General features: G+C 44.2%; 1 protein-coding gene across 1 annotated transcript in view; it reads right to left on the reverse strand.

Annotated features, from left to right (window-relative positions):
• Positions 1–14071, reverse strand: part of CTHRC1 (collagen triple helix repeat containing 1) — a 32140-nt gene extending 18069 nt beyond the window's left edge. The window contains exon 1 of the mRNA XM_075582559.1: positions 13805–14071. Coding sequence (XP_075438674.1) covers positions 13805–13936 — 132 coding nt within the window. The 5' untranslated portion in view covers positions 13937–14071. The remainder of the gene's footprint in view (positions 1–13804) is intronic.
• Positions 14072–27131: the final 13060 nt, after the last annotated feature.

Genomic DNA, 27131 nt, shown 5'->3' on the forward strand with positions numbered 1-27131 from the left:
CATGAGGGGTGGGGCTTAGCCTATTTAGCAGCCCATTCCTGTAAGTGACAGGTCTGTCTAGTCTGGAGTCTATGAGGGAGTGGACTCTGGAGTCTGTCCTGAGAGTGAGAGGAATATACCGAGCTCCGTCCTGGGAGCAAGCAAGAGAGAGAACTCTGGCCTATGACAATTGACGAACCAGCCGAGTTCAGGTGGACCAATGCCCCTCACCCTGATGAGGGGGTGATGGGGAGGATCTACCCCCGCCCAGAGGGGACCCTCTGAGGCGGGCACTGGGACATTGAGACCCCAGCACAGTCCATCCTGTCGGAGTGCACACTTGGAGGGAAGGAGAGGAGTAAGGCCTGTATAGAGTGGAGGGTCGTGATAATTGTGGACATTGCTGTTGTTGTTGTGGCTGCTTGTCGCTACTTCTGCCGGGCGCGGCTCGGAGCAATAAAGAGAGACATTACCTTTTTACTAAAGGCTGTTGTGTGATTCTGGAGCATCCACCCTGGGACCAGGGGTCACTCTTCTATACGGGTCCTACCCCATACCTTGGGAAGGTATAGAGGATGGAGGCGCTGCACCACCACTGAAAGTATGGAGGCTACTACCCCAGAAGCCTGGTCCTGTGATCCCCCACACCACCGCGGGAGACTCAGGCCCTCCTGTTCCACGCAGGTACGCACCACCCAGTACATGTAATCCGCCCTCACACACCCTTGATATGTCAGATGAGTCTAGGGGGGGGGAATAAGGGTTACTGTTAGAACACACTTATTTTCTCTGTATGCTGGTTAGGTATACTTAAGTGGAGATGCTGCGGTAGCCGAGCATTTGCTGCAGTCTCCGGGGCGTTACAGTATGTAGCAGTGGAGTTCAACTGCAACAGCCCTCAAATTAGGTCACTTGTACACCAACAAGTGTCTTAAAAACATTCATGCTAACCATAATGAAATCTTTGAGAGCTGACATTACCGCAGGTATAAATAAAATGCTGCATGGCACTATATTATTACTCGATATCATAATTTAATGCTTAGAATAGTAATAAGAATAGTTCAGAGAACAGTGTTTTTGTGAGGTTATTGAGGGCCTGAAGAGGTTGAGTCAGTTCAATCAGAATTATTTTCCCCCTCAATACCCGACTAGCACCCTCTCTATCCACCTTTAAGAACCACCTTAAGACACACTTGCTTAAAGAAGCATATGAGTAGCACCGTGGCTAATACTATGCACGTGATACATAAAGCTTGGCCCTCTGCAGACGCACTTACTAGAATGTCCTCCTACAGTCTCTGTACGTTCTCCCCACCAATTAGATTGTAAGCTCTTCGGGTCAGGGACTCCTCTTCCACAATGTTACTTTTATGTCAGAAGCACTTATTCCCATGGTCTGTTATTTGTAGTTATTTGTTATTTATATGATTGTCACATGTATTACTACTGTGAAGCGCTATGTACATTAATGGCGCTTTATAAATAAAGACATATATACAATTATAGGCTGCATCCATGGTGCCTTAAGGCAGTGTTTGCGTACATGTGACGTGCCCGTGCGCGCGGAGGCAGGAGGGGGCACGCGATGCCCGAGAAATCAGTTAAAACTGATTTCTCGCGCGACAGGGCGGTCACGTGAGTGGTTCGCCCAATGAGGGCAAACCAGCTCCGTGACATCACTAGGAACGCCCCCCACGGCCCAAGTACTATGGCCAGGGAAAGCACCCACTTTCCCTCAGCCTCCGGGCATCTCTGCACGGGCTGTGGCACCATGTCCGCAGCCATAGCCACAAATAGATGCTTTTATGTCTGTGTTTTGTTTGGACTTCAACATAATACTATAAATTACATTGTTTCATTCCAAAAAGAAGAAAAAACATACAGAGCCCCTGACGAAGAGTTTGACTCTCGAAACGCGTAGGGCTGAACCAACTAAGGCTGCTGAATTACGGAGCAGAGCAAGAGATACTAAGTCTGAGCTGTCAGACTGCTGGAGACAGCGCATCGGCCCCTAGCCCGGCCCCCTGGTGTAACATCGCGAGAACACGAGCGCACGTGACGCGGAAGCAGGAGTGGAGCAGCGCCAAACCCGGGAGGAGGGTGTCTGGAGCTGAGGCTTTCTCCCACAAGAAGACAGACACTGAGGCTCTCCCAGCTGCCTGAAACTTTGAAGTGACCATCTAGATGTGCCTGTAACCTACTTACATTTTGTAAGTGTTTTTAACCGTTTTTTTTATAGCATTAAATATTACATATTGCACTATGGGTCTTGCGCCCTTTTTTTCTTCTTTTTTATCCTTTTAGTTTCTTCGACCCGAGGGTTGGATCCAACAAGAAGGAGCTGTATTTCCTATTTGTGAATAGACTGGACATTGAACCATATTGTATTGTATATTTATTATTATTTTTCTATATGTGTACAATTTATGTATCTTTATTGGAGTCAGTAAGTTTTACTGATACTAAGGGCTTGAGCGCTAGCTGATCCTACGTATTGCATATAATTTGATTATAACACCTGGATCAGCCACTGTATTGTATTACCTCAATTGTTTCATTCCAGAATGTTGTGCTTTTTGTTGATGGAAAAAGATTGTAAGGCAAAGAAATGTGTTTGGTACATTACATTTTGGCTCTTGTTATGTGAATCAACAGTAAATATGGTACAAATTGGGACTGGTTTGATATCCTGTAGCTACTCTTTTGTGGGATGTGACTGTGTTTAGCAGGCCCTGCCCCTTTTCATTCACAGCCAAAATCCCCATCCTTTTCTTCTTTGTCATTAATGAAGCATTTCATTCAAAATCCTTTCACTCTTTGTGCGCTTTGTAAGAATTTTTAATGTATTAAGCTTCCTTAGGTTGCTGTAGCAACTTTAAGTAAGCCACACAACTTTCTAATTTGAAATAGACAGCCATAGTGCATGCCCTGGGAAGTAGGATCTTAACCGATAGATCACTTAAGAGTGTATCGATCTGCAGCTTAGAGAATTGCATTGCTGTAAATGTACAGTATAGAACTGCTGCATTTATTAAAACAAGAACAAAAGAAAAACAGGCAAGAGGAAATGCTGGTTTAACCTTTACATGACCTGATCCACATCTAATCCTGTTAACTCAGGGCTCTCTCTCTCTTCTCCCCCTCTGCCTCTCCTGCAGAAAGCCTGAGACAGTATTTACAATGTAGCCCTGTCTGGTTTGGGCTAATACATCTGCCCACCTCCTGGCAGTAATCCCTGGTAAGGGCAGGTTTGCCAGGAGTGATCATGGGTTTTTCCCACCTCTCTGCAGCCCAGTGAGTCACAGAGAAGGTAGTGGAATCAGGCCTGGTGTCCAATCAGGGGCAAGGGGCTGGTTCCGACTGGATCTGTACTTAAGGGGCTGCACTTCCTGAATTTACTCAGTCTGCCTCTACCGTGAGAGAGGCAAGATCTACTCTTAAGCAATGTGCAGGGCTCTGCATACTGTGTGCCCTCCCTTAGGGGAGCAGTGGGAGACTGTTCCCCTTACTTTACCAGAAAGTAAGGGAAGAGTTAGAACTGCTCTGGTGCCCGCTGGCTGGGAGTGTAGGTCCAGTGACATCCTGAAGTTGTAGGCCCTAAGATCTGCTGGTGGAGGGCTGTTCTGTGTGCATAGAGAATAAAGAGATACTGTTTAATATACTTCTGTCCTGAGATTGAAATCTATTGGGAAGAAGGAGAAAGAGACTCTCAAACAGGGATTTCTCCCCTTATCCTGGGGGCGGAAAGAGATGGAGGCGCTGTCACCGTGAGTACAAGTCAGGTTATACCCCAGAAGCCTGTCCTGTTGCTATCCCCTAACATCATGCGGGAGACTCATGGATACTGTTTATCAGCAGGTATGCACCACACTACTTCCAGTAACCAGTATAGTCTTCCCCGTAATAGACCCTATCTGCGATTGGTGGGGGTAGGGGAGATGGGTGGGGGGGGGAAACTGGGTTAAAACCGTTTTAGAATTTACAATGCCGTTACACTTTCCGGTTACATTGCAGCAGAGGCAGTCCAATAGGAAGCCGCAACATCATCTGTTGCAGCTTCCTATTGGCTCGCGCTTTGGCAGCCATTTTGAATTAGCTAAAGGGTAGGAAAACACCTAAAACTGTAACTATTATGAGAACCAGACGGGCCCAGCTCTGAAAATAGTCTGGCTCATCTCCGGAGGATCACGCAGTTGGAATACTGTTAAAAAATAAAAAATCAAGTAGAAAAACCAACCAGTCTGTATTGCTGCTTTAAGCAGGGAAGGAATGGGCGGGGTAAACACATAGTTCACATATATTCTGGATCTCAGTGTAATTCCAAAGAAAAAAAATGATATTTTCTTTGAGGATGACTATATTAATTTTATTCCTTTGAAACGTGCTGATTTAGGGAGGTCAATTTACATTGTTGTTTACTTTTTTATTTTTGTTTTTAAGTGGCACGGCCCTGTTAAGTGTTGCACTCACTACAATGTTGCCTGTTTAACATACTGAGTGGAATAAACTCATCATATAATAAAACATGAGCTAGTTTTGCAGAATTACCCAATTAGCAGAAGTGGTTTATGTCATCAGACTGGAGAAGGTGCAGAGGATGCTTCAGTCTCTAACTGCACTTTAGAAACAAAGAAAGTGCGCATTTTGTGTTGAGTGAAACACTTAAAAGCAGAAGTTCCAAATACTTGGCCACTTCAGATAACTGCCCGGGTAACTTGTGTTGATTTTTTGCTGTAGTGACACCGAGAATAAACTAGAAGCAGCCTGCAGCAGCCCCTCTAGCACAGATTCACAAAGCTCCGTAAAATCAGTAATGGATGTTATATTCCCTGGGGTTAATGCGAATCCACAAAGCTAATTACGTGCAAAAACAACGGCCGTTAGTTACAGTATCTCACTAGCATAGGCTTAACGCCATGTGAAGTTAGCACTGCCTTGCGTTAGCTTCAAATAACATGGCGTTAAGCTTATGTTACGCAAAGGTGGCGTTACTTCCACGTAGACCCTGAGTAGGTGTTTAATGAATTTAAAAAAAAAAGAGAAGACAGGAGAGGAAAAGAACCCAGCCAATAACAATATGATGGTTAAATCAAACCTAGCTGTGGACTTACACTTATTCACAAAGAACTTTTTCTTCACAGCTGCATTGAAAATCAACCACCCCAGTGTACATCTGCATTGCCCCAAAGGCGGACAGCCTGATGGGGCTCCATTAAGAGCTGCTCCCCTCTGCACAGAACCAGCGTGCTAAGGGTTAACATTTGCTTGTACTTTGTGGAACGTCAACCCCACCCACTGGAATGTTAATGAGCCAAGAGGACACAAATAACTTTTTGTTCACAGCTGCATTGAAAATCAACCGCCCCAGTGTACATCTGCGTTGCCCCAAAGGCGGACAGCCTTTGGCCCAGCCAAAGGGTGTGAGCCGTTTGCTGCCATTCGCTGATGTTTGGTGATGTTAATGCTGCTCTATTTCAATCGGCAAATCACAAGCCCTTTATCCCCTGTACCCAATTTTCCAACTCTATCTGTCCATGAAATGTCTGTGAATTGACTGTATAACCCCTGTTCTTTTAATGTAACCATGTATTTTTATAACTCTGTGCCCAGGACATACTTGAAAATGAGAGGTAACTCTCAATGTATTACTTCCAGGTAAGACATTTTTATAAATAAATATAATTCAGACAGTGTAAAAGACCTATTTCAGGATATGGATGTATTGTATGTCTTTATTTAATAGCGCCAAAAGTGTACTCAGCGCTTCGATGTGAGAATTATGTGAGTAACGGCAGTTTAGTTATGACCTAACTAACGCAGCGTTAACTCCCTGCATTAACTATAGCTGAGCTCTGTGGACCGGGACGGCGCGATGAAATTCGGTACCTCAAGCGAGGGCATAGAGCAGCCACCCCCAAGAGAGAACAGAGCTTCTTACAAGCCAGGATCTCCTCCTGCTATGTGGCGTCATGTGAAGTTGCAACGTCCCATTGCGATACATGGCCATGGTGACGTGACGCCATGTGATAGCAGGAGGAGAGGCCAGAGCTTACAGAGGCACCGATGGAACTGCCATCAAGTTGTCCCCAGGCCGGCATTTTCTGTGCCTCCTGGCATGCTTGGTAATATACAAGGAACAAAAGGAGGCACAGAAAATGCTGCACTAGAAAAATGCCACCTGTGGCCGTTGCCTCTTTTGCTCACCCGTGGCCCTGTCTGTGGATAGGCGTTGTTAGAGGGAACAACTCTTTTGCATTTCATTAGCATTAATCTTTGTTATAGTAAAACATTATGGTTGAAAACAGCACTTAACACGGCATTAGTGAGCTTTGAAGATACCCGTTATTGCTAAACAATGCATTAACTTAAGTTAACACCTCGTTAAGTTAATAACGGAGCTTTGTGAATCTGGGCCTAACAGAGATAGACAAGATATTGCCCTAACAGACCCAAATAGTTATATGTTTCACCAGGGCCGCTGACAGAGGGGGGGGGGGAAGCAGCTGGGTTTCCTGTCCCAGGCATGGTGGGTAAAGGGACCCGGGCCCCCTGCCGGCAAACTTACCATGTGTCCTGATCCACAGAGGGGGCCTCCTGGAAGGTGTCTTTGGAGGCGCCTGTCAAAGGCAGCATGTTGTAGGCCGGTAGAAGGGAGGCTCCCCTTACAGGAACCTCTGTGGACACCTTCTAGCAGACATCTCTGCAGGCCCCCTCCACAGGCCTCTAAAAGGCCACCTCAATTCTCCAGGGCAGAAGGTAGGCTCCTGTCCGTCCCTCTGTGTGTCCCGCTCTGTCCCCTCTCCCCCTCTCTCTCCCTCTCTATTTCCCCCTTTCTCTCCATCTCTCCTTCCCAGCCCCCCTTCCCCTCTCTCTTTTCTCCCCTCCCCTTGCTCCCCCCCCCTCCAAGTCCATAACTACCCCGTTTAGGCTATATCGTTCTTCCCCCCTCAGGGACCTCAAGTGCGCTGGCGAGGGGAGCCCTGCTTTCATTTGTCCTGGGCCCGTGTGTGTCACCAACTTTCTACTTCTGCATAGCATAGATGTGCCAGGATGAGCAATTCATCTATATAGGCCTATTTCTTTTAAGGTGCTAATACGGAGGAAGAGGCAGGGATACCAAACAGACACCTCCAGAATTATAATCAGAAATTAAAAAGTTGTTTCACCGCCGCAATCTGAATCAATAATTACATTGGCATTATGTCTTCTTTTTCATTTTAATTGCAGTGAACAAAAATCGTAATTAAAATTTCAAAATCGCAATTAAAAATGAAAAAGAAGACACAGTGCCAATATAATTATTGACTCAGAGTGTCCGTCTCGCTCAACCAACAACAATAACTGTGCTCATCTCAATCTTCCCTGAGAATTTAAAACATGAAATACAAATATCTTAAATAAAGAAAATAATAAATCAGTCAGTCCATATGTAATAAATGGTGTGCTCAGTCCATGAGCTAGGGTTTCTTCGCTCTTCTATACACCCCAAAGTGGATCCTTACAAACAATAAAAGAAGTAATGGACAAGCACAACCACGGATTAGTATAAGAATGTTTAAAATCAGTAATAGCACAATATGTGCACTTACATATAAAAATTTAGTAATCAGTCGATCCAAAGTACAAGGTGCAGTATGATATCGGTGATGCAATCATTGCTACCTATTCATTAAGTGGAGAAAGTTTCTCGGATTTAGGCCCTTATTCTGTAAAATGTGATCAGGGACCGCCAACAGGAGGGGGAGAGTCGGGACAAGTTTCCCAGGCCCAATGGCTGTGAGGAGCTTGGCCAGCCCTGGAAGTAGGCCGGCCCCGCAGCCGGATGTAGAATTTGGGCTCAACCTCAGGTAGGGCCCAACTTTCAGCCCCCGTCGGCTAAGCCCCCCCACAGCCACCGGCATGAGAGAGAGACCTGGCACGGAAATGAGAGGGAGGCCCGCAGCAGCATGGGAGAGTGTCAAGTCCGCAGCAGCTGGGGAGAGCCAGGGCCCCGGCAGCCTGAGACCATCCCCAGGGTAAGTGTAAATATGTATGTGGGTTGGTAGTGTAAGTATGTATTTGGGGGGGTAGATTAAGTATTTATTTAAGGGGGGGATAGTGTAAGCATTTATGGGGGGTAGTGTAATTATGTATTGTGGGGTAGTGTAAGTATGTATTTGGAGCAGGGTAGTGCAAGTATGTATTGTTGGGGTAGTGTAAGTATGTATTGTGGGGGTAGTGTAAGTATGTATTGTGGGGGTAGTGTAAGTATGTATTTGGGGGGGTGATGTTGTAAGTATGTATTTGGGGGGTAGTGTTGTAAGTATGTATTTGGGGGTGATGTAAGAATGTATTTGGGGGGGGGTGTTGTAAGTATGTATTTGGGGGGTAGTGTTGTAAGTATGTATTTGGGGGGTGGTGTTGTAGGTATGTATTGGGGGGGTTGTAGGTATGTATTTGGGGGGTAGTGTTGTAATTATGTATTGGAGTAGTGTTGTATGTATTTGGGTGGTAGTATTGTTAGTATTTATTTGGGGGGTAGTGTTATATGTATTTTGTAGGGGTATTGTGTGGGTATTGTGGGGAGTCAATTATTGTGGGTGTGATTGTGTTTGGGGGAATTGTATGGGTATTGGGGGGAATTGTGTGTGTGGTCAGGGTGGGAGGAGGGAATTAGTGTGAGATGGGGGGATTGAGGGAGCAGGTTTGAGTGAGAGGGAGGTAATTGAGTGATAGCGGAGAGTGAGAGGGGGGTGTAAGAGCGAGTGAGGAAGAGAGAGAGCGGGGTTAGGGGTGAGAGTAAATGAGCAAGAGAGGGGGGAATAGAGGATGGTGCCCACGAGGAGATGTGAAAAGGGGGGCTCGCAAGACTGCGGACACAGGGGTGGCACCTGGAGGGGAGGGCCCCCAGTCGAAACTCTAGTCCTGGGCCCCAGGAAATCTGGGTGTGATAGCGCAGATGACGTGCTATTGCATGAAAAGCCCCATTAAAGTAAATGGGACTTTTCAAACAATAGCACATCATCTTCGCTATCACACCTTACAGAATAAGGGCCTGACGGATGCAAAGGTGGAAGCTACTCAAGGAGAAGTAGGACGGGAGCGGCGTACACGCGGACGCTAAGGGTTACATGCTTGCCGGCTGAAAAACATGTGAACCAGACACATAGAGACTCTAAGTCAGAGGAGCTTCCTCCACATTACGATCGGGTACCGACAATCGAGCCACAGATTATACCATTCTGCCTCTTGTACGTTGGAGCGACTGATTACTACATTTTTATATGTACGTGAGCATTGTATGCTATTACTGATTTTAAACATTCCTACACTAATCTGCGGTTGTGTTTGTCCATTTCTTCTTGCTGTTGTATACAGTACACTCTCACTCAAGATAAGTCATTAACCCTCTCTCAGGAACTAAACCTTCTGTTTGCATTTTTTAAACCAATCATATTTAAATCTAGCCAGCATAGGGAAACTTTAAACTGATACAAGTTAAGTGAAAAAATATCTAAACCTTTAAAAAAATAATTAAAAAAAAGTATTAAAGAAAATGAGCAAATCAGAAAAGAAGGATGTTTTGGCAAGGAATAAATGGTTTAAACAGAAAACAATGGACACGTTGCAGTTTCTCTTCTATATTTGCAGCACAGGAATGTTCCAAGGATGTAATTTACTAACAAAAGCCTGGAGGCTTTTAAATTAGAGGTTCCCGTTGACTTTTCAGCCTTTATTTCAATTTATCCAGCCAGAAAAGTGTAACTCTGTCATTCAGGACAGGAGGTCCTGCCAAATGTCCATGTGAGCAGAAATGTGCAGAATGTAGAAGCATTTTCTAGAATAAAGAAAGTGTACAATAATACTACTACTAACAATACTAACTTTATCTGTAGAAACTAGAACATTTCGGGTGAAGTGTATGAATGCCAATTTGTAGCAAAACTGACGCGAAATGCATAATTTCCATCTTCTGTCTCTTTGCGTCAATCTATCAAGGTCTTTGCTCCAAGTTTTTCGTCCTGTGCGTCAGTTTGCGAATTGGGAGGTGTCAAAAGGAGCAGTAAAGGAGGAGTTATATGATATGTATAAAGCTCTACGTCTCTCTGCTTCACTTTTTTTTATCTTGTATATGTGTCAGAAAAACTCTGCTAGGTCTGAGGTGGCTTAAACATTTTATTTGTCCAGCTGGTCTCAGCTGTTTTGGAGGTTAGTGGCTCCTCCCTCCCAGAGTTTAACACTCGCCCCTCCCCACTGTCCAGGTAAGCAGGTTTTCTTTTCATGCAGCTGGTTGCGACAGGTTCAATGCCAGGACCATCCTTCCTCTAATTATAGAGGTAAATAAGGATTTTAATCAGTTAGTGTTAGGACCTGCGATATTATGGTCATGCCTTGAAAGTGGCTCGCAGGCTTATACGCTTTGGCCAAAGGGTTAACTAAATTACCCCTTTTCATGAGACACAGTATATAGGTATTTTCACTGTGTATTTTTGTCACATTGGATCTTGCTCTGGATTTCATTGTTTCTTGTTGTAAGCATTTTATTGGCTAAAAATTTGCATGAAATAAAGGAAACCATTTCTTACATTATACAGAACGGAGCAGGGCATCAATACAAACCTCTATTGGCACTTTTATGTTGATACAGCTTCTCCTTTTCTTCCAAGAGAGCCTACGATGTAATGCCAAAATGATAGAGATCGTGCAGGATCCGCTGTAACTAAGATCTGGGCTAAAGTGATTCCACTGTATCTAAGATAATTGGGTTATGGTGATCTCACTGTAACAAAGAGATCTGAGGTCGAGTGACCCAACTGTATCTACGAGATGTCTGGGGTATAGTGATCCCACTGTAATTAAGAGATGTCTGGGATATAGTGAGCCCACTCTATCTAACAGATCAGGGGTATAGTGATCCCACTGTAATTAAGAGATGTCTGGGATATAGTGAGCCCACTGTAATTAAGAGATGTCTGGGGTATAGTGATCCCATTGTAATTAAGAGATGGCTGGGGTATAGTGAGCCCACTGTAATTAAGAGATGTCTGGGATATAGTGAGCCCACTGTAATTAAGAGATGTCTGGGATATAGTGAGCCCACTCTATCTAACAGATCAGGGGTATAGTGATCACTCCTTTATTGTGATATCTGGGATATAATGATCCCACAGTAACTAAGAGGGGTATATCCCTCCACAAACCTGAACTTCGACTTCTATTTCTGTATGTAGAAAAATGGGCCAGAAGACATCAGGAGAAAGAGTGACCTAGGAATAATGTCACTATCATTGAAGTACAGTATGTAAAATCAGGTTAAATACCGCAGTCAGTTCCTGGAATGGGTCTTTATGTCCCTGTGTCTCAGGCGCCAAGTTAGATTTCAATCGGTTTGGGGCAGTAACTTATTGTGTATGAAATGTAATTTGCACTTTATGTATATTTATGTACATGTAACATTGTTTTCCCCCACCTGATGGAAGATTTGGACATTATAGGTCGTGTGGTGCATGATACCTGCTGGTAACAGGAGGGCTGAGTCGTCCGCCGGTGGTACTGAGGACACAGGACTAGGCTTCTGGGGTTCATACCCCACATATCTCTTTAGCAGTGCAGCGCCTCCATCTGCCGTAGGCTCCAGGAAACTGAAGGTGATCTCCCACGGTAGAACTATTACCTCTCCCCCCAGTAAGGTCGCGCACCAAGCAGGAGGTATATGCAAACAGGAATGGTTTATTGTCTTCTGTACAACACAGTCAACGGACCGTCACTACAGGCCAAGGGCACCCGCAGCCGTCCTAGCTCTTCCCTGCCTCCCTAGCAGAGGCAGAGGTATGGTCCACACTCACTCTCCCCCAGAGGGAAGAGGACTGGAGAAGGCCCAATACTCAGCCTCTCCAATGTGTGACCTGCCTTCCTCAAGTGGGGAAAGGCACTACCGAATTTGGGGCGGTACTGGCCTTAAGTACTGCCAGGAGGAGGGCACCAGGTCTGGCTCATGATTGGTCAATCCCAGGTCTGGTGTCACTGCCACCCGCTGTCACTCAAGTGCAGCTCCTCGGAGGGGGAAAACCCCATATCAACTACTGTCATCCTGATTGTACCAGGGTTTTCTGCCAACCCAAGGGCAGAATAGTAGCCATCAGGTGAACAGGGTATACATAAGAGGGAAAACTCTGTTATCAAAAACTATTTTGTCCCCCTTCCTGGATTTACATATCTGCAGATGGGCAGTAACAGGATCTTTGTTTAATTCTATTAATTCTCTCTCAGCAGTGGGAAATATTGTAATAGATCAGTGCTGAATAGGACACATTTACACATTTCAACATACTGCTTAAGATAGATCCTTGCAGTGTTCAAGGGGCATAAAATGCTATGAACTGAAGGGGTTACATACAGTACACTGAAAAGAATAAGTACTCCAAATCATGCACAATATATCAGAGTATATCTCAGCATCATGGCCACGGGTGCTGATCATTTATTTATTTATTTATAAAATGTTTTACCAGGATACTTCCTGGTACATTAAGAGTTACCTCTCGTTTTCAAGTATGTCCTGGGCATAGAGTTAAGATCACAAATAATACATGGTTACAAATACATAGTTACATAAGTGAACAGGGTATATATTATATACAAGACTTTGCATGAACAGTTAAATATAATATATATTATAGGCGTTTGTAACAGTTACAGACCAGATTAAAATGTGAGACGGCTTTAGTTTTGAAAGAACTTAGGGGCCTATGCAGAGAGCAGCGAATTTTAAAATTGGCGAATTTATTAAAAAGTAGCTTTTTTGGAGAGTTTTATTCTCCATATGCAGAAAAGTGCGAATTCTGCTATGTTTAACATGGATGCGTGTGGCGAGTTTAAATTGGCGAGATGCGCGCTTCAGAAACGTGTAAAAACAAATTCGCGCCTTTTTTTTCCCATTGCAATGGCCGCGAGCGGCAGGTTCTTGCCAATTTTTTCTGGCGAGACAAAAAGGAGACAATCGCGCCATTTTATTGGCGCGAACAGCCGCTACATGCCGTTCGCGCCTCTCTGCATTAGGATATTTTTTAAACTGGCGAGATTGAGGTTCTCGCCAGCCGCGAGGCGAGTTTTAGAAATAGAAAAGAAAAATTGGCGCGTTTTTCGGAACTCGCCATTTTCTGCTGTTTTCTGCGCGATTTTCTCCAAAAAATGGCGAATTTTCGAAATAGCGCTGCTCTCTGCATAGGCCCCTTAGACTGGTGGTGGCTGTGAGAGTCTCCGGTAGACTGTTCAGATCTCAGATGATAAGTGCTGCATGTGGTAGGGGTGAGGAGCTGTGCAGATGTCGATCACATCTGTACTTATTTAGGAAACCATTCATATTCTGTATCCTTGTAAAATAGTCATGCATAATTCCATTACTCAACTGATTCCGCTACTTACTACACACACTTTCCAAAACAATAAACGTTTTTTACTTTTGAATCATGCACGGCTTATGTAGGTGGAATTATATATTGCCTACCATGAGAGATGAAGAACCCCTCTGCCATTGTGTTACTAAAATGCATTTGTATGCTCTGTATATGTTTCTTCTTCGCTATTTCACGGACCTATTTTACTTCATGCTACATACATATTTTATCCTTCTTCGCTAATTTACTGTGCTGCAGAATTTGTTCGGTCTATATATATATATATCGGTATATATAGATAGACATATATCTATCTATATATAATATATATATATATATATTAATAATATTATTAATGTGGATATTAATATATATATATATTTATATATTATTTGTGATGTGGTAATAAAATGATAGGGTACACACAGAAAAAGGTATTTACTCACTCTCTCTATGATGTCCACATCCTTCTGGCGAAGTGATCTCTGCTTCACTTTTTGGCTCTCGGGCTGGGAGCCTTGTAGCAGCAGAAGCAGCAAAAACGTAGTCAACAGCAGGCTGGTCCACAGTGAAAACATCTCAAGAGAGCAAAGAATGAACAACTGGAAAATATGACCCAGTAGAAACTTACAGCCCAGCTCCCTTTATAACTGTGCAGAAGCAGCAGCAGCAGCAGCAGCAGCAGAGTGAAAGAAGGTGCTGACTGAATGGAGCTGCAGCTGAATTACAGAGTGTCTGCTTCTGGTGAAGCACTGTGTGTTATTACATCCCATGGACAGTCTCTGGGGAAAAGAGGAATTTCCAGCCCCTGAATCTTAACTCCACACCGCAGCAAACATGTGCTTAAGAGTCATGAGAAGCAACAAACCTTTTATTGTAATTTTGAAATAGAGACAAAGATTACTGGTTGACGGAAATTCAGAATAAGCAAAGATACTAAACCTGACTGCCGCAAAACAAAATCATGTTGGACTTGGAGATCCATCTCTTTGGACCTCATTTTAAAAAGGTTTATACCATAAGAAAGAACGAGGTAATCTTTACAATTAACCCATATCCATCTATGTATATATATATTATTTGTGATGGTGATAATAAAATATATAATAAACTAGGTAATCACCACTATTATTAAGGTTATGGTGGGTAAAAAAGTGACCCTCCACAGTAAAGCATAAAGCAACTGTAAATATTACTGTATGTTCATTTGCATGTCTTAGACAGGTCTGCAACCCTGTCTTTCCCCACCATAACCTTAATACTAGTGGTGATTACCTAGTCTAGTCTCAACCAGCTTAGCCATTAAGACCAACCTCACACTGATGATACCCATTAAGGTTGAAACATGTCTGTGAGTGGGTTTAATGGCTTTGCAACTCATCCCAGCCTCTGTCTAAAAGCTGTTTTTAAAACAGCATGCATTGGCTTGAGGATTTGCTTGTGTAATATGAGCTTGAGACAAAAGGTGGCACTGAGTGCTCATTTGCATGTCATTTCCCAGAATCCCTTGCTGCAGTGGAAGCGCTGTATGCTGGGCGATAATGGGGAAAGACAGGGTTGCAGACCTGTCTAAGACATGAAAATGAACATACAGTAATATTTACAGTTGGTATATATATATATATATATATATATATATGCAATACGATACCGTGATGAGATGAAATCAAAGGCAGCACTCGAAATGGTAGTCAAAAAAATATATTGTGGTTAACAAGACACCATACTGACGTTTCGGTCTGCAGGCGGGACCTTTCTCAAGGTGATGTGTGTGTGTGTGTGTGTATATATATATATATATATAGTGAATAAATGAGAACAAGGCACTCCGTCAGGTATATAAAGGTGGGTGCAAATCCTATATAAATCAAATAAGAAATACGATACCGTTTGAGCGAATATTAGAGGCAGCACTCCACAAGTTTCGGTCCTCCACACGGGACATTTCTCAAGGTGATGAACAAACAGAGTGCAGTAAAACACATATATATACCCTAAGCAACCAAGACAAACAGGTGCAAACATGATTAATATATCAATCACTTACATGCTGTATATAGGGACTACCTAATGGAACCAGGCTGTCAGGAGTTAACAAGAGCACTGTAGCACTCCTGCCACGTAAGCTGCGCTTACTGCGCATGTGTGTGTCAAAGTGGATGTAACTGAGTCCAAAAGACTTCCGTCGCGTAATGACAAGCCAGTTGCTTAGGGTATATATATGTGTTTTACTGCACTCTGTTTGAGCCTGAGGAAGCCGTTTTACACGGCGAAACGCGTAGCTCTATTTCGGTGAAGACTTTTGAACTATTGGGGCTTCCGTAGCTGGTGGAAGCAGTTGCAGACACAGCCGCGCCAGGAACCGCCATCTATTCCGACTCCGGACGCGGAGGAGAGTGCGGCCAGGAACATCTACGAACCACAGCCACGGGAGCACGCCGGGACAGTGTTATTTTATGTGAGTGCATTTGTTGTGATTCAATATTCAATGTTTAATAAACGTTTACGTTTTTAAAGATCATTGCTGATATCACACTGTAATTTTGCCTCACTCACTACCCTTGCTGAAACGGGGAGGGAAAGAACCCCAGAACGGGAGAACCGTGACGGAGACCCGTATTTAACCCCGTGCCTGCCAGCAGCAGCGTGCACAGCACCCCTGGGATTACTTTGGACGGGCAATCTAGGTGTATACCACAGATACCTTTCAACAACTGTGCTTACACATGGCCGTGTAAGTGTTTATGGTTATTGCTTCACTTATGTATACCCTTAACCCCACTAACTACGTGGACAGACCAGACCCCCAAAATCAAGACACCCCTATGCAACTTTGCTCACACAGGGCCGTGTGAGTATTGATTTATCATCTGTATATTGACACTCCAGAGACAGTGACCTGTATTAAGATTGTTATTGCTGGTTAATATGCTCTAAACCCTTTTGCTCCCCCTATTCTTTCTCCATCTGCATGTCTTAGACAGGTCTGCAACCCCGCCTTTCACCATTATCAACTAGCACACAGCACTTCCACTGCAGCAAGGGATTCTGGGAAATGACATGCAAATGAGCATACAGTGCCATCTTTTGCTTCAAAACAATACACAAATATATATATATATATATATATATATATATATATATATATTCTATAGTCTTCATCACCATATCGCAGATTCATTTTCTTACATCTTCAATTATACATTTGTGGATTGTCTTGTACAGCATACTCTGCATGTTCAATTCATATTCTTGCATTTTAGGATTGCTTCATTTCTTGTCGTTTCCTGTCGTTTTGTCTCATCAGATATTTTCTTCTCCTGTTTTTTGTTAGCGATTCCTCCAGTTTTTCCTGCGCTTTCAACTACAATCTTCAAAAGTTTAGATTTTTCAGTTCTAGTTGAAATTCTCGGCTGTTATTCTTGAGGTTATTACTGTTGATCTGTTTTTATTTGTAATCAGTTTTCTTCTTTCCAATTTCACATTCAGATGTAATCTGCAGCGAACCAATCGGTGATCACTCCTTGTGTCAAAACAGTCACGGACTGTCCCCGTCTTCAGTCACATGCTTCTTGTATGATACAGTCAGTTTTATTCCTGACTCTATTGGGTCCACTCCATGTCCATTTTCTATTTGGATTCTTTTTGAAGAATTAATTTATGAGGTGGAAGTTTTCACATTCAAGATTGAAGACAACAAGAGCTTGAAGAAGACAAATAGCAATTTATGTTTGGAAAGAAGCAAGTCCTTGCACTCAAGATGATGGATCAACAAAAAAGGACCGTGTACTTATTATAAAGAGAGTTGAGAATTTATACATGAAATTATACGCAAACACAGATAACACAGGGCATAATCCAGCAGAGGACAAGTGAGAAGAATCCACTTTTGATGTACCATGCGTCCTTCCAGAAGAATTAACAAAAGCAAAAAAATCCATGAAGAATGGGAATTACAATCAAAATCTTGCAAGAAGTTGGGTTGCACTAAGAAGGCAAAATGTTGAAGAAGCGTACATTGATATTATAAAGAAAATGTATAAGAATGCCACATTAACCATTAGATTACATGAAGATACAAGCAAGATAAGGATCAACAAGGCAGTGCGACAGGGAGACACCATGTCACGAAAGCTTTTTACTGCTACACTAATTAAGACATTAGATAGGGAAGAAAACGGAAGAAAAATCAACATTGACTATTTGAGTCACCTACGATTTGCAGATGACATTGTTATTTTTGCCACAAGTCCAGAAGACCTTCAGCAACAAATAGGAGAACTGGCTAAAGCAAGTAAGAATGTGTGCCTCTGTATAAATATCAACAAATATCAACAAAACTAAAGTGATGCTCAACAAATGTGTAAAGTCTATGAAGATTGAAATAAATGGAATAGGACTAGAAGTTGAAGACTATGTCTACCATGTCCGGCAAATATCAATAGATGGGAAATTACCTTTTTTTGCTACTCATTTAATCCTCTCTACTTTTGTTGTGCTTGTCTCCATTTTTCATGTTTACCACATCTTGACCAGATTTTTTGTCTCAACACCCACTCTTGATATTTTTGTATTGCTCCAGTAGGGGCATCCAGAGTGGCTGAAGCTGATCCTCTATTCTTGCAGGTAGATTGTCATCATTTTACAGTTCCACACTCGGTGGCATAGAGTCTTGAACCTATCACCACCTAATTTTGAGATGGGGATGTGTTCAAGACCCATAATCTTCAAAGTAGAGGTATCTTTGAGGTGTTTAGTACAAAAATGTTTAGGAACGCCATGTGATGGTGTTCCCTTCAAAATGCTGCATCTATGTTCTAAAAAGCGAACAAACAAGGGGTGAGTGGTGTGACCAATATAGTATAGGTTGCAACCACAGGTGATCAAATACACAACCTAACGTTCTACAGTTAATTTGTCCCTTGACAGGGAAAATGTCATTAGTCTTAAAATTCTTAAATGAATTCTCAGTGATCAGCAACTGTCATGTTAAACATCTAGAAGTCCCACATTTAGAATGACCCATATTTGATAGTGGATTGTAAGTATCGATAGTAGAAATTTGTGGCAGTAATCTACTATGAGCCATCCAGTTTTTAACGCTTTTAGCTTTACGGAAAACAACATTGGGACTTGATGGGAGATTAATTTTTAACACAGGGTCTCCCACAAGTATTCTCCAGTGTTTACTTAAAATGGATTTAACGTGGGACGCTGACTGATTGAACTTTGTGGTAAATACAGGTGTGGTCTCATTGAATCTTGTAACATCAGAACTAAACTTAGTAACAGTTCTCTTTGAGACATTCTCACTGTGTAACCAACAAAGCATTCCTATCCATACCACTCACTTTGTGATAAGAATCTTCAATAAGCTTATCACTAAAGCCTTTAACAAGAAATGTCTCTCTTAAACTGAGTGGCTGTCTCTCAAAATCAACTCCTAATGAACAATTCCACTTGAGATGGCAGAACTGTCCATAGGGGACATTGTTTAACCACGTGTGCTAGTGATTGCTCCTCGCATCAAGGTAATTATTACAGGCAACTGTTTTGAAGTGAACATCAATTTTAACACAATGTTCTCCATCCACAGACAGCAAAGGAAAAAGCTGCGACGCATCATCCAAATGATGAAGGAGGGTGACTTGGATACAAAATAGCTTTATTGGATCTGAGGCAAAAAGACCAAAAGAGTCCCTTGAGAAAGCGCCAAAAGCGCCGAAAGCGCCGTAAGCGTGAAGCATGTTGGTCTTTTTGCCTCAGATCTAATAAAGCTATTTTGTATCCAAGTCACCCTCCTTCATCATTTGGGTGGTGCATGGCAGCTTTTTCTTTGTTGTTTCATCTACGTTCTCAGACAGGACACTGGAGGACAACGATCAGGCCCGGACACCAAGTCCTCACAAGGTATATCTCTGACTTTGTGCAGCAATTGTCACTTACATTATTTGAGTTAGATGTATGGATATCAAGGGGAAAGGATATATAAGAACATTATACGTCATTTATTTATTTTTCCTGGTTTTGCACACTCTGTTTTGAATGTGACCGGGTAGGCGGTATCTTATCACCCTTTTTCTGGATACCCCCAAACCCATACTCCACATGAATATTTATGGGCCTGATCCTATACTAAACTTCATAAAGAATGTGAAAAGGTAAGGAGACCTCAGCAGTCTCTTGCTGCGAAACATATTTTTGAGCCCCAGATTTCACTGAAGTTTTTTTTCCATCCACAGACAGAATGAGATCCAAAAAAACAATGGATTGAGGATTGTAACAAATGTGAAGATGTGACCAAAATCATTGGTATTAAAGTGGGAAAAAAGCTTGGTGAGTTCCAACTCCTCCCCATTCCAAATAATAAGTATATCATCTATAAAATTGCTATAGTACACCAGGTCCGCCCCCTATGGGTTGCACGACCAAACCTGTTGGTCCTCACAGCAACCCATAAATAATTTGGCATAACTAGGTGAGAACCTGGTTCCCATGGCTGTTTCACAGAGCTGTACATAAAAAGATTTATCAAACATAAAATAATTGTGATCCAAAATAAACCTAATACTATCCAAAATAAATTGTTTTTGAATGGGTGATAAAGTACCATCTTTGTCAAGATGGTACATCACACCATTGAGTCACTTATCATGATCAATGCAAGTATATAATGCCTTCACATCACAGCAGCCCATCTATATGATTCCCCACTCAATTTCGGAAATTGAACCAATGTCCTGCAACAAATCTCGGATATGTGATGGTACTTTGACCACATAAGGATGGAGAAAGTGGTTCAGATATTGGGATAAGTTGGATGTTATTGATCCGATTCCCAATATATTAGTTCTTCCTGGTGGATTAATAAGGCTTTTATGAGCTTTGGGTAGATGATAGAAGATAGTAATATTGGAATGTGTGATGTGGAGAAATATATACTCATAATCTGTAAGGATGCCAATATCTTTAGGTCTTGCCAGATGTTGATCAAATATGGTCTGATATTGGTCAGCCTGATATTGGTCAGTGGGATCCTGATCCAACATAGTGTAAGATTTGTCTTCTCCCAATAGTCTGGATGCATCAGCTACATAATCAGACCTATCTTAGATGACATATCACACACAGCCGCATATACATAAAGATGACTATCATTCCTTACCGGCCCATCTCTAGGCTATGTGATGTCCATAGGCAAGCACTATAAAAGCTGCCCCCCCTAAAAAAAAACAACACCCACCCCCCACAAAAATCCCTTCCCCCCTGAGATTCATACCAACATACGGAGTACAGATATGTGATACTCAGATACTGGTCACGCAGGCCAATAAGAAGCCGCAAGGCAAGGGATGATGTCACGGCTTTCTATTGGCCCATTTCAATCTCTTAGATAGGCATACAATATATTATTTGATAACATCCTCTCTCTCACCCCACCCTCCTCATTCTCTCTCTACCGCATCCTCCTACTCTCTCTCTCCCGCATCCTCCTACTCTCTCTCTCCCCCATCCTCCTCCTATCTCTCACCCCCATTGTCGTCTCTCCCTCCCCTATCTCTCTCTCACCCCATCCTCCTCTCTCTAACCCCATCCTCCTTCTTCTCTTTCATACCCATCCTCCTCCTCTCTCTCACCCCCATTCTCCTCCTCTCTCACTCCCATCCTCCTCCTCTCTCACCCCTTACATATACGCCGAGTCCACTGGGACGGTTTCAGAGTTTGCCTCCCAGTGGGCGTCAGGCGGGGTGCTCTGCTCGGTATCCCCCCATTTGGATTTTTTAACACTAACTCCCATATTTTAGTGCACATTATTTTAATTTACTATTGAACTTGATACCGGTTTATGTTATATTTTTGTTAGTCTGGTATTTTTTTCTCACTGCGTCCTTTAAGGACCAGTGAGTTACCTGTTGATCAGGCCTTACCAGATTAAATAGTCCTCTCTCACCCCCATTGTCCTCCTCCTCTCTCTTGCTCACCGTCACCCCCCTCCTCTCTCTCTAACCACCATCCTCTTTTCTCCTCTCTCACCCCCATCCTCCTCTCTCTCACCCTACCCTCCTCTCTCTCTAGCCCCATCCTCCTTCTTCTCTTTCATACCCATCCTCCTCCTCCTCTCTCTCATCCCCATTCTCCTCCTCTCTCACTCCCATCCCCCTTCTCTATCACCCCCATTGTCCTCCTCCTTTCTCTTGCTCACCGTTATCCCCCTCCTTTCTCTCTAACCACCATCCTCTTTTCTCCTCTCCTCTCCTCACCCCATCTTCTTCCTCTCTCTCACCCCAATCTTCCTCCTTTCTCACCCCAATCCTCCTCCTCTCTCTCACCCCCATCCTCCTCCTTTCTCTCCCACCCCATTCTCCTCCTCTCACCCCATTCTCCTACTCTCTCTCACCCCCATCCTCCTCCTCCTCTCTCACTCTCACCGCCATCCTCCTCCTACTCTTCCCTCCTCCCTCACTCTCCTCCCACACCCTCTCATCCTCCTCCCTCTCTCTCCTCCTCTCTCTCTCCTCCTCTCTCTCTCCTCCTCTCTCTCTCTCCTCCTCTCCTCCACTCACCCCCTTAATACGGCTGTGGTGCTGCCTACCTGGATTTGGTGGAGGAGGACCTCGACCGGTAGTGGAGCAGGGCAGTGGCAGAGGAGGACGGCAGCAGTGGGAGAAGAGGATGGAAGCCACCAGAGCGGAGCAGGGCAGTAGAGGAGTTGGACCAGGGAGCGAAGCAGGATGGCAGTAACAGCAAGGAGGAGGACGGCCAGGGGGGAGCACGCTGTAGCAGTGGCAGATACCAGAAGTCAGTGAAGACTTCCAGGTTGAACCCCTAGGGCTGCGCTCCTCCCCAGCTGTCCTCACTGAATGCTGCCCTGCTTCGCTCCCGCCGTCCAACTCTTCTGCTGCTCTGCTCCGCTCACCACTCTGGCGGTCCTCTGTCCTCTTCTCCCGCTGCTGCCCTCCTCTGCCACAGCCCTGCTTGGCTGCTCTGCTAACGCGACCCTCCTCTGCCGCCGTCGCCCCTAACTGCTACTGCCTAAGGACGGCCTGACTGCGTACATTGTTATAAGATTTGATTTTTGCATCAGTTTCTCTTTCATCTTTCGGTGTCCGCTCATTGTGACCTTGGGCAAGTTAATTTATCTCCCGGTGCCTTAGGCACCAAAAACATAGATTATAAACTCATTTTGGCAGGGACTGTGTCTGTAACACTCCTATGTGCTGCGTACCGTGCACTATACTGTAATTGTGAAGCGCTTTGAGTCCCATTGGGAGAAAAGCGCTATATTTGAAGTTATTAACATATTCATGTCATCTTCCAATAGATATTACATAGCTTACTTCTCTAAGATCTCAATATCCTGCCTGTGCTGCAGGAAAGCGGTTCCTGGTGTTTGTTTTGCAGAGATTAGAGGTATGATTGAATACCTCAAATCACATCATCTGTCTTTGATCAGACCATTCCTAAGCAGTCTGCTTCCAAACAGCATATGGCAGCCTCAGGCAGTGAAGGGCTTAACAGGATTACAACTGTCCACTGGGCATCTTTCACTAAGTATCATTCTATTATTTCTAATTGCCCCATTTTTAATTGATGACAAGAACAACTCTTGCCCTTCCAAAAAAGGTAATTTTCTTATAAACCCCTTCAGTCCCTGCAATGCTTAACAGTTGCTCGGTACTGAGAGGCTTAATCAGTGCTCCCCGAAAAAAAACAACAACTCTTCTTTACGGAAACACTTGACGCCTCCTCCCACACAAGCAATAAAATGTATCTACTTTAATACAAAATAATGTACGCATCATTTCACATGAAAAATATCTCACACAGTATGTTTGCAGTTATAGCTGAACGAAGAGAAACGTTTGCACAAATGATAGCGTTTGCATTGCAGTGTATAGTTAGCACCACAAAAGGGCTAACTATCTTTTTATTAACCCTTGAATATCCACAGTGGACATAAAATAATGTCCAAGGCAAACTTTCATTACAATACTGGGTGCCAAAGACTTATTGTAACCATCGAAAGAGCTGTCTGTGAGTAGGTTTACTGGCTCTGCACTTTTTTTTAATCCAGGCTGTACTGAAAAACCTGTGTAATACATGTAACGGGTATTCCCCCCCCCCCAATCGCAGATTACACGGTGGGTGCGGAGAACATACGGTGTTACCATAGGTGTGGTGCATTACCTGTTGGCTCACAGGAGGGCTGAGCTTCCGCCACGGGGAACCTGGGACATAACACAATACTAACGGTGATCACTTACACGATGCAGCGCCTCCACCTGCGATGGCTCCCGCCAAAGGGGGAGTAGTTCCTCGCAGGACAATCACTAATAATAACATACACAGTGGGGTATAATAACTAATGACTTTACTAACATGCATGGAGAATATCATCACATCAATCATAACCTGTGTCCCTCTCACGAGGAGACACTAACAGTGACGTCTCGCAGGACGATTCCCCAACACTAGGTGATCCCACCCAGTGTCCCAAGAACCCCACCCAATGTCCCGTACTCCTACAGAGATAGTCAATGGGTGACTGCGCAGTCACTAAGAACCTCTAGGCCTGTTGGTGCACATATGATGGTATAATACCTGCCGAGCACTCCGGTGCTCGGGTCAGCAACAATCTTCTCAAAGGGTCAGACGTGCGATGAATCCGTCTGATCCTCCAACCGAACTCCTTACACGTGCGGACCGCCAGGGGCGATCCTATTTGTACGAAAGTCTCTGTGAACCCCAACGTGGGTCCAACCGCTCCCACAGGAACAGCAGCAGCCGCGGTGTCCTTATCTATATAAGTGGTACTAACGTGACAGGAACCCTAACCTAGGGCCTGTCCCTGTAGTACAGCAACCTGCAGTGGCTTGGGGAACTCCTATGGCCGGTAGGGGGTAATGACCTGTCCCACTCCCCTAACTACCCAAGTCCCTTCAGCCTCACTACTTTCTAACTAGTCCCAGCGCCTACAGCAGCAAGCTGTAGCTCACTGGAGGCTGCAGCCAACGTGCTGCGCAACAAGGTGCCTGCCTGTCAGACCTCACAGCACTAACAGCCGTGACTCTGACAAGGCAGCACTCTATGCTAAGGGCAGCGTCCCTATCTTGGGCCTCCCTCAGCACTTACCCACTAAACTAGTGGGGAGTTGGGGCCTACCTGGGGTGTAGGTACCTATATGGGGCAGGAGCTGCACTCGCTCCCCGCACCCTTCCTTCCCTACAGCTCCCTGACTCCAACTCTCGGTAACCTTCCTTTCCCAGCTCCCACTAATGTAAGTGGCAGGGTCCCTAATCTGAGGGCTGCCCCTGGCAACACTCACCTTACTGGGGAGCTGAGCTATCTCGGGCCCTGGGGGTGCTGGCCTAGTACAGGGAGTCCCCGACTCCTGTACCCTACCTCCTTCCCTGGGCTGCTCCGGTCTCTGACTGATTAGCCTGCTCCAACTGCTAAAAACCCTGTCTGCACATTTGTTGCATTGTTGCAACTCTGCAGCATGAGAATCTGCCAGCTCTATTGGCTTCAATGCTGCCTGTGACAAAGGTGAAAGTGCAGTCCCCTGAGGCTGCTGGGAATTGTAGTCCTTGGCAAAGCTCTTTTCTATGGGGACCGCGTGCCAGATCTTTACTGCGCATGGGCGAAGCTCGCGCCAAAACCAAGAGGGCGGTGTTCACCAGGAGAAGTCGCCGTCCCCTTCCCCCACTGCCACAGGGGTAAGGCAGGGGGCAAAGGAAAATCAGGGGAACCGGGGGTGACCCCCTTACATACAGTAGGCATAAGCTTATAGGGGTCCATGTTATAATGGACAAGAAGCAAAAAGGTGATACTGAGCGGTCATTTACATGCCATTACCCAGAATCCCTGGCTGCAGTGGATGCATTGTTTCCTAAGAGATAATGGGGAAAGGCCGGGTTGCAGACCTGTCTGAGACATGTGAATGTGCTCACAAGTGATATTTTTATTTGCTGTAACCATCTCCAAACTGCAGTATTAACCCAACCAAGCAAATATGTACAGGCTGGGAGAAAATAACAAACAGGTCACAAAAATCAGATTATTTTATTTTGGAATTGGCCTTGAAGAGGTACAAATAAGAAAGACCCATTTGAATGAGACCAATATGATTTTTGGGGGAGATTTTTTCTATAACATGTTGGACTATTAATTTGAGTGCCAGGATAACATAATTATAGAATAGTTTTGGTAAGTGCAAAGAAAATGAAGAACCGGGACCTCTTCAGAAGGAACCAGTTTAATGTTGCACCATTATGAACACAAACAATTCCATATACTTCGAAGTGGCCATTCTTGCTGTTTTGGACCGGAAACCACCATTGATGTCAATGAGGATTTTCGGACAAAAATGACCTGAATGGCTGCTTTGGCGTTAGAAATGGGATAACGTGTCAAAATTTGGTTCATCTTTGTTTTTTGGGATTTTTCTTTAGCTCCTCATCCCGTTAACCCACGGACTTGGCTAAATTCACAGACACGCATCCTTCGCACCGGCACTCGCCTTTGGAAGAAATCTCACCCGCAGGCTGATTTTCTGCACTATATGCTTCTGTTTTAACTCTGCTGTCTCTATGCCCCCCCACCCCCCAGCCTCCTCACTCTCATTCTTTCTCCCCACTTCCTTTCATTCTCTTTCCCCCTGTCTCTCTCATTCTCTAACTCTCTCCCCACTCCAGCTTGTCTCCCTCCACCCCGCTCCAGTCTGTTGCTCTCTACCCACTCCAGCCTGTCTCTCTCTCTGCTCTCCCCACTCCAGCCTGTCTCTCGCTGCTCTCTACCCACTCCAGCCTGTTTGTCTCTCTCTCTGATCTCTCCCCACCCCAGCTTGTCTCTTTCTCCCCACTCCAGCCTGTCTCTCTCTCCCCACTCCAATGTAGTAAACAGGAATCAGAGCACAGCCAGTCACATGAAGCAGAAATAACCCCAGGCAGACTCCAGCATAAAAAAATCAGCTATTTATTGCAGACTTCCATGTGCAGAAACTACATGAACACACCACCGACGCGTTTCATGCCAGAGCACTTTATCAAATAATGAGAACTTTGATGTGCAACTAAGCAATGCTCTGTTTTCTTAATGTATTAGGATATGTGTGAATAGATAATTTATAACATTGATATCTCTGTGACTATTCAGATTATCAAGGCAATTCATAATAGAAAGTCTTGATATATTATCAAAATCTATTACAAATTATATGTTATGCTTTGATGTCCATTAGAAATGTTATCTCTACTAATTACATTGTATACAGGTGTTTGTTCCTGATTAGAACTGTGAAGGAGAGGTTTAAATAGTACCCTCCCCCTCACTGACCTTGTACTCCTTGAGAAAGAACAGTTTTGTTTGAAACGCGTGGGAGGAGGTTGTTTTTTCTGTCTGTGGATCCAGTATCCGTTTTATGTAGTTAAATAAACATTTTTTAGCCATTTTTGCTGGTGAGTCTCAGTTTGCATGAGTAGCGGCTGTTTCCTGATCTTATCCTTGCCTCTCTCTCCCAATCAGAACGTGGGAACTTTCCCACCAGCCAATCGGAGCGGGGGCTCATCTAGCTGCTGATGTCAGAGGAGGGGGCGTGCCAAGCCGGCTTGAAAAAACGGGTGGGTGGGAAATATGAATTAGCCAATGGGAAACATGCCCACAAGCAGCAACTTTATTCATCTAATTCATATCCCACCCGCTGGGCAGGCTCCATCAGGTCTGGCAGTTACAAAGGGGCCCCAGTGGGGTGCCCCCTGTTCTCTGGACATCCTT

This window comes from Ascaphus truei, chromosome 2, assembly GCF_040206685.1.
Source record: "Ascaphus truei isolate aAscTru1 chromosome 2, aAscTru1.hap1, whole genome shotgun sequence".
NCBI classification, from domain to species: domain Eukaryota; kingdom Metazoa; phylum Chordata; class Amphibia; order Anura; family Ascaphidae; genus Ascaphus; species Ascaphus truei.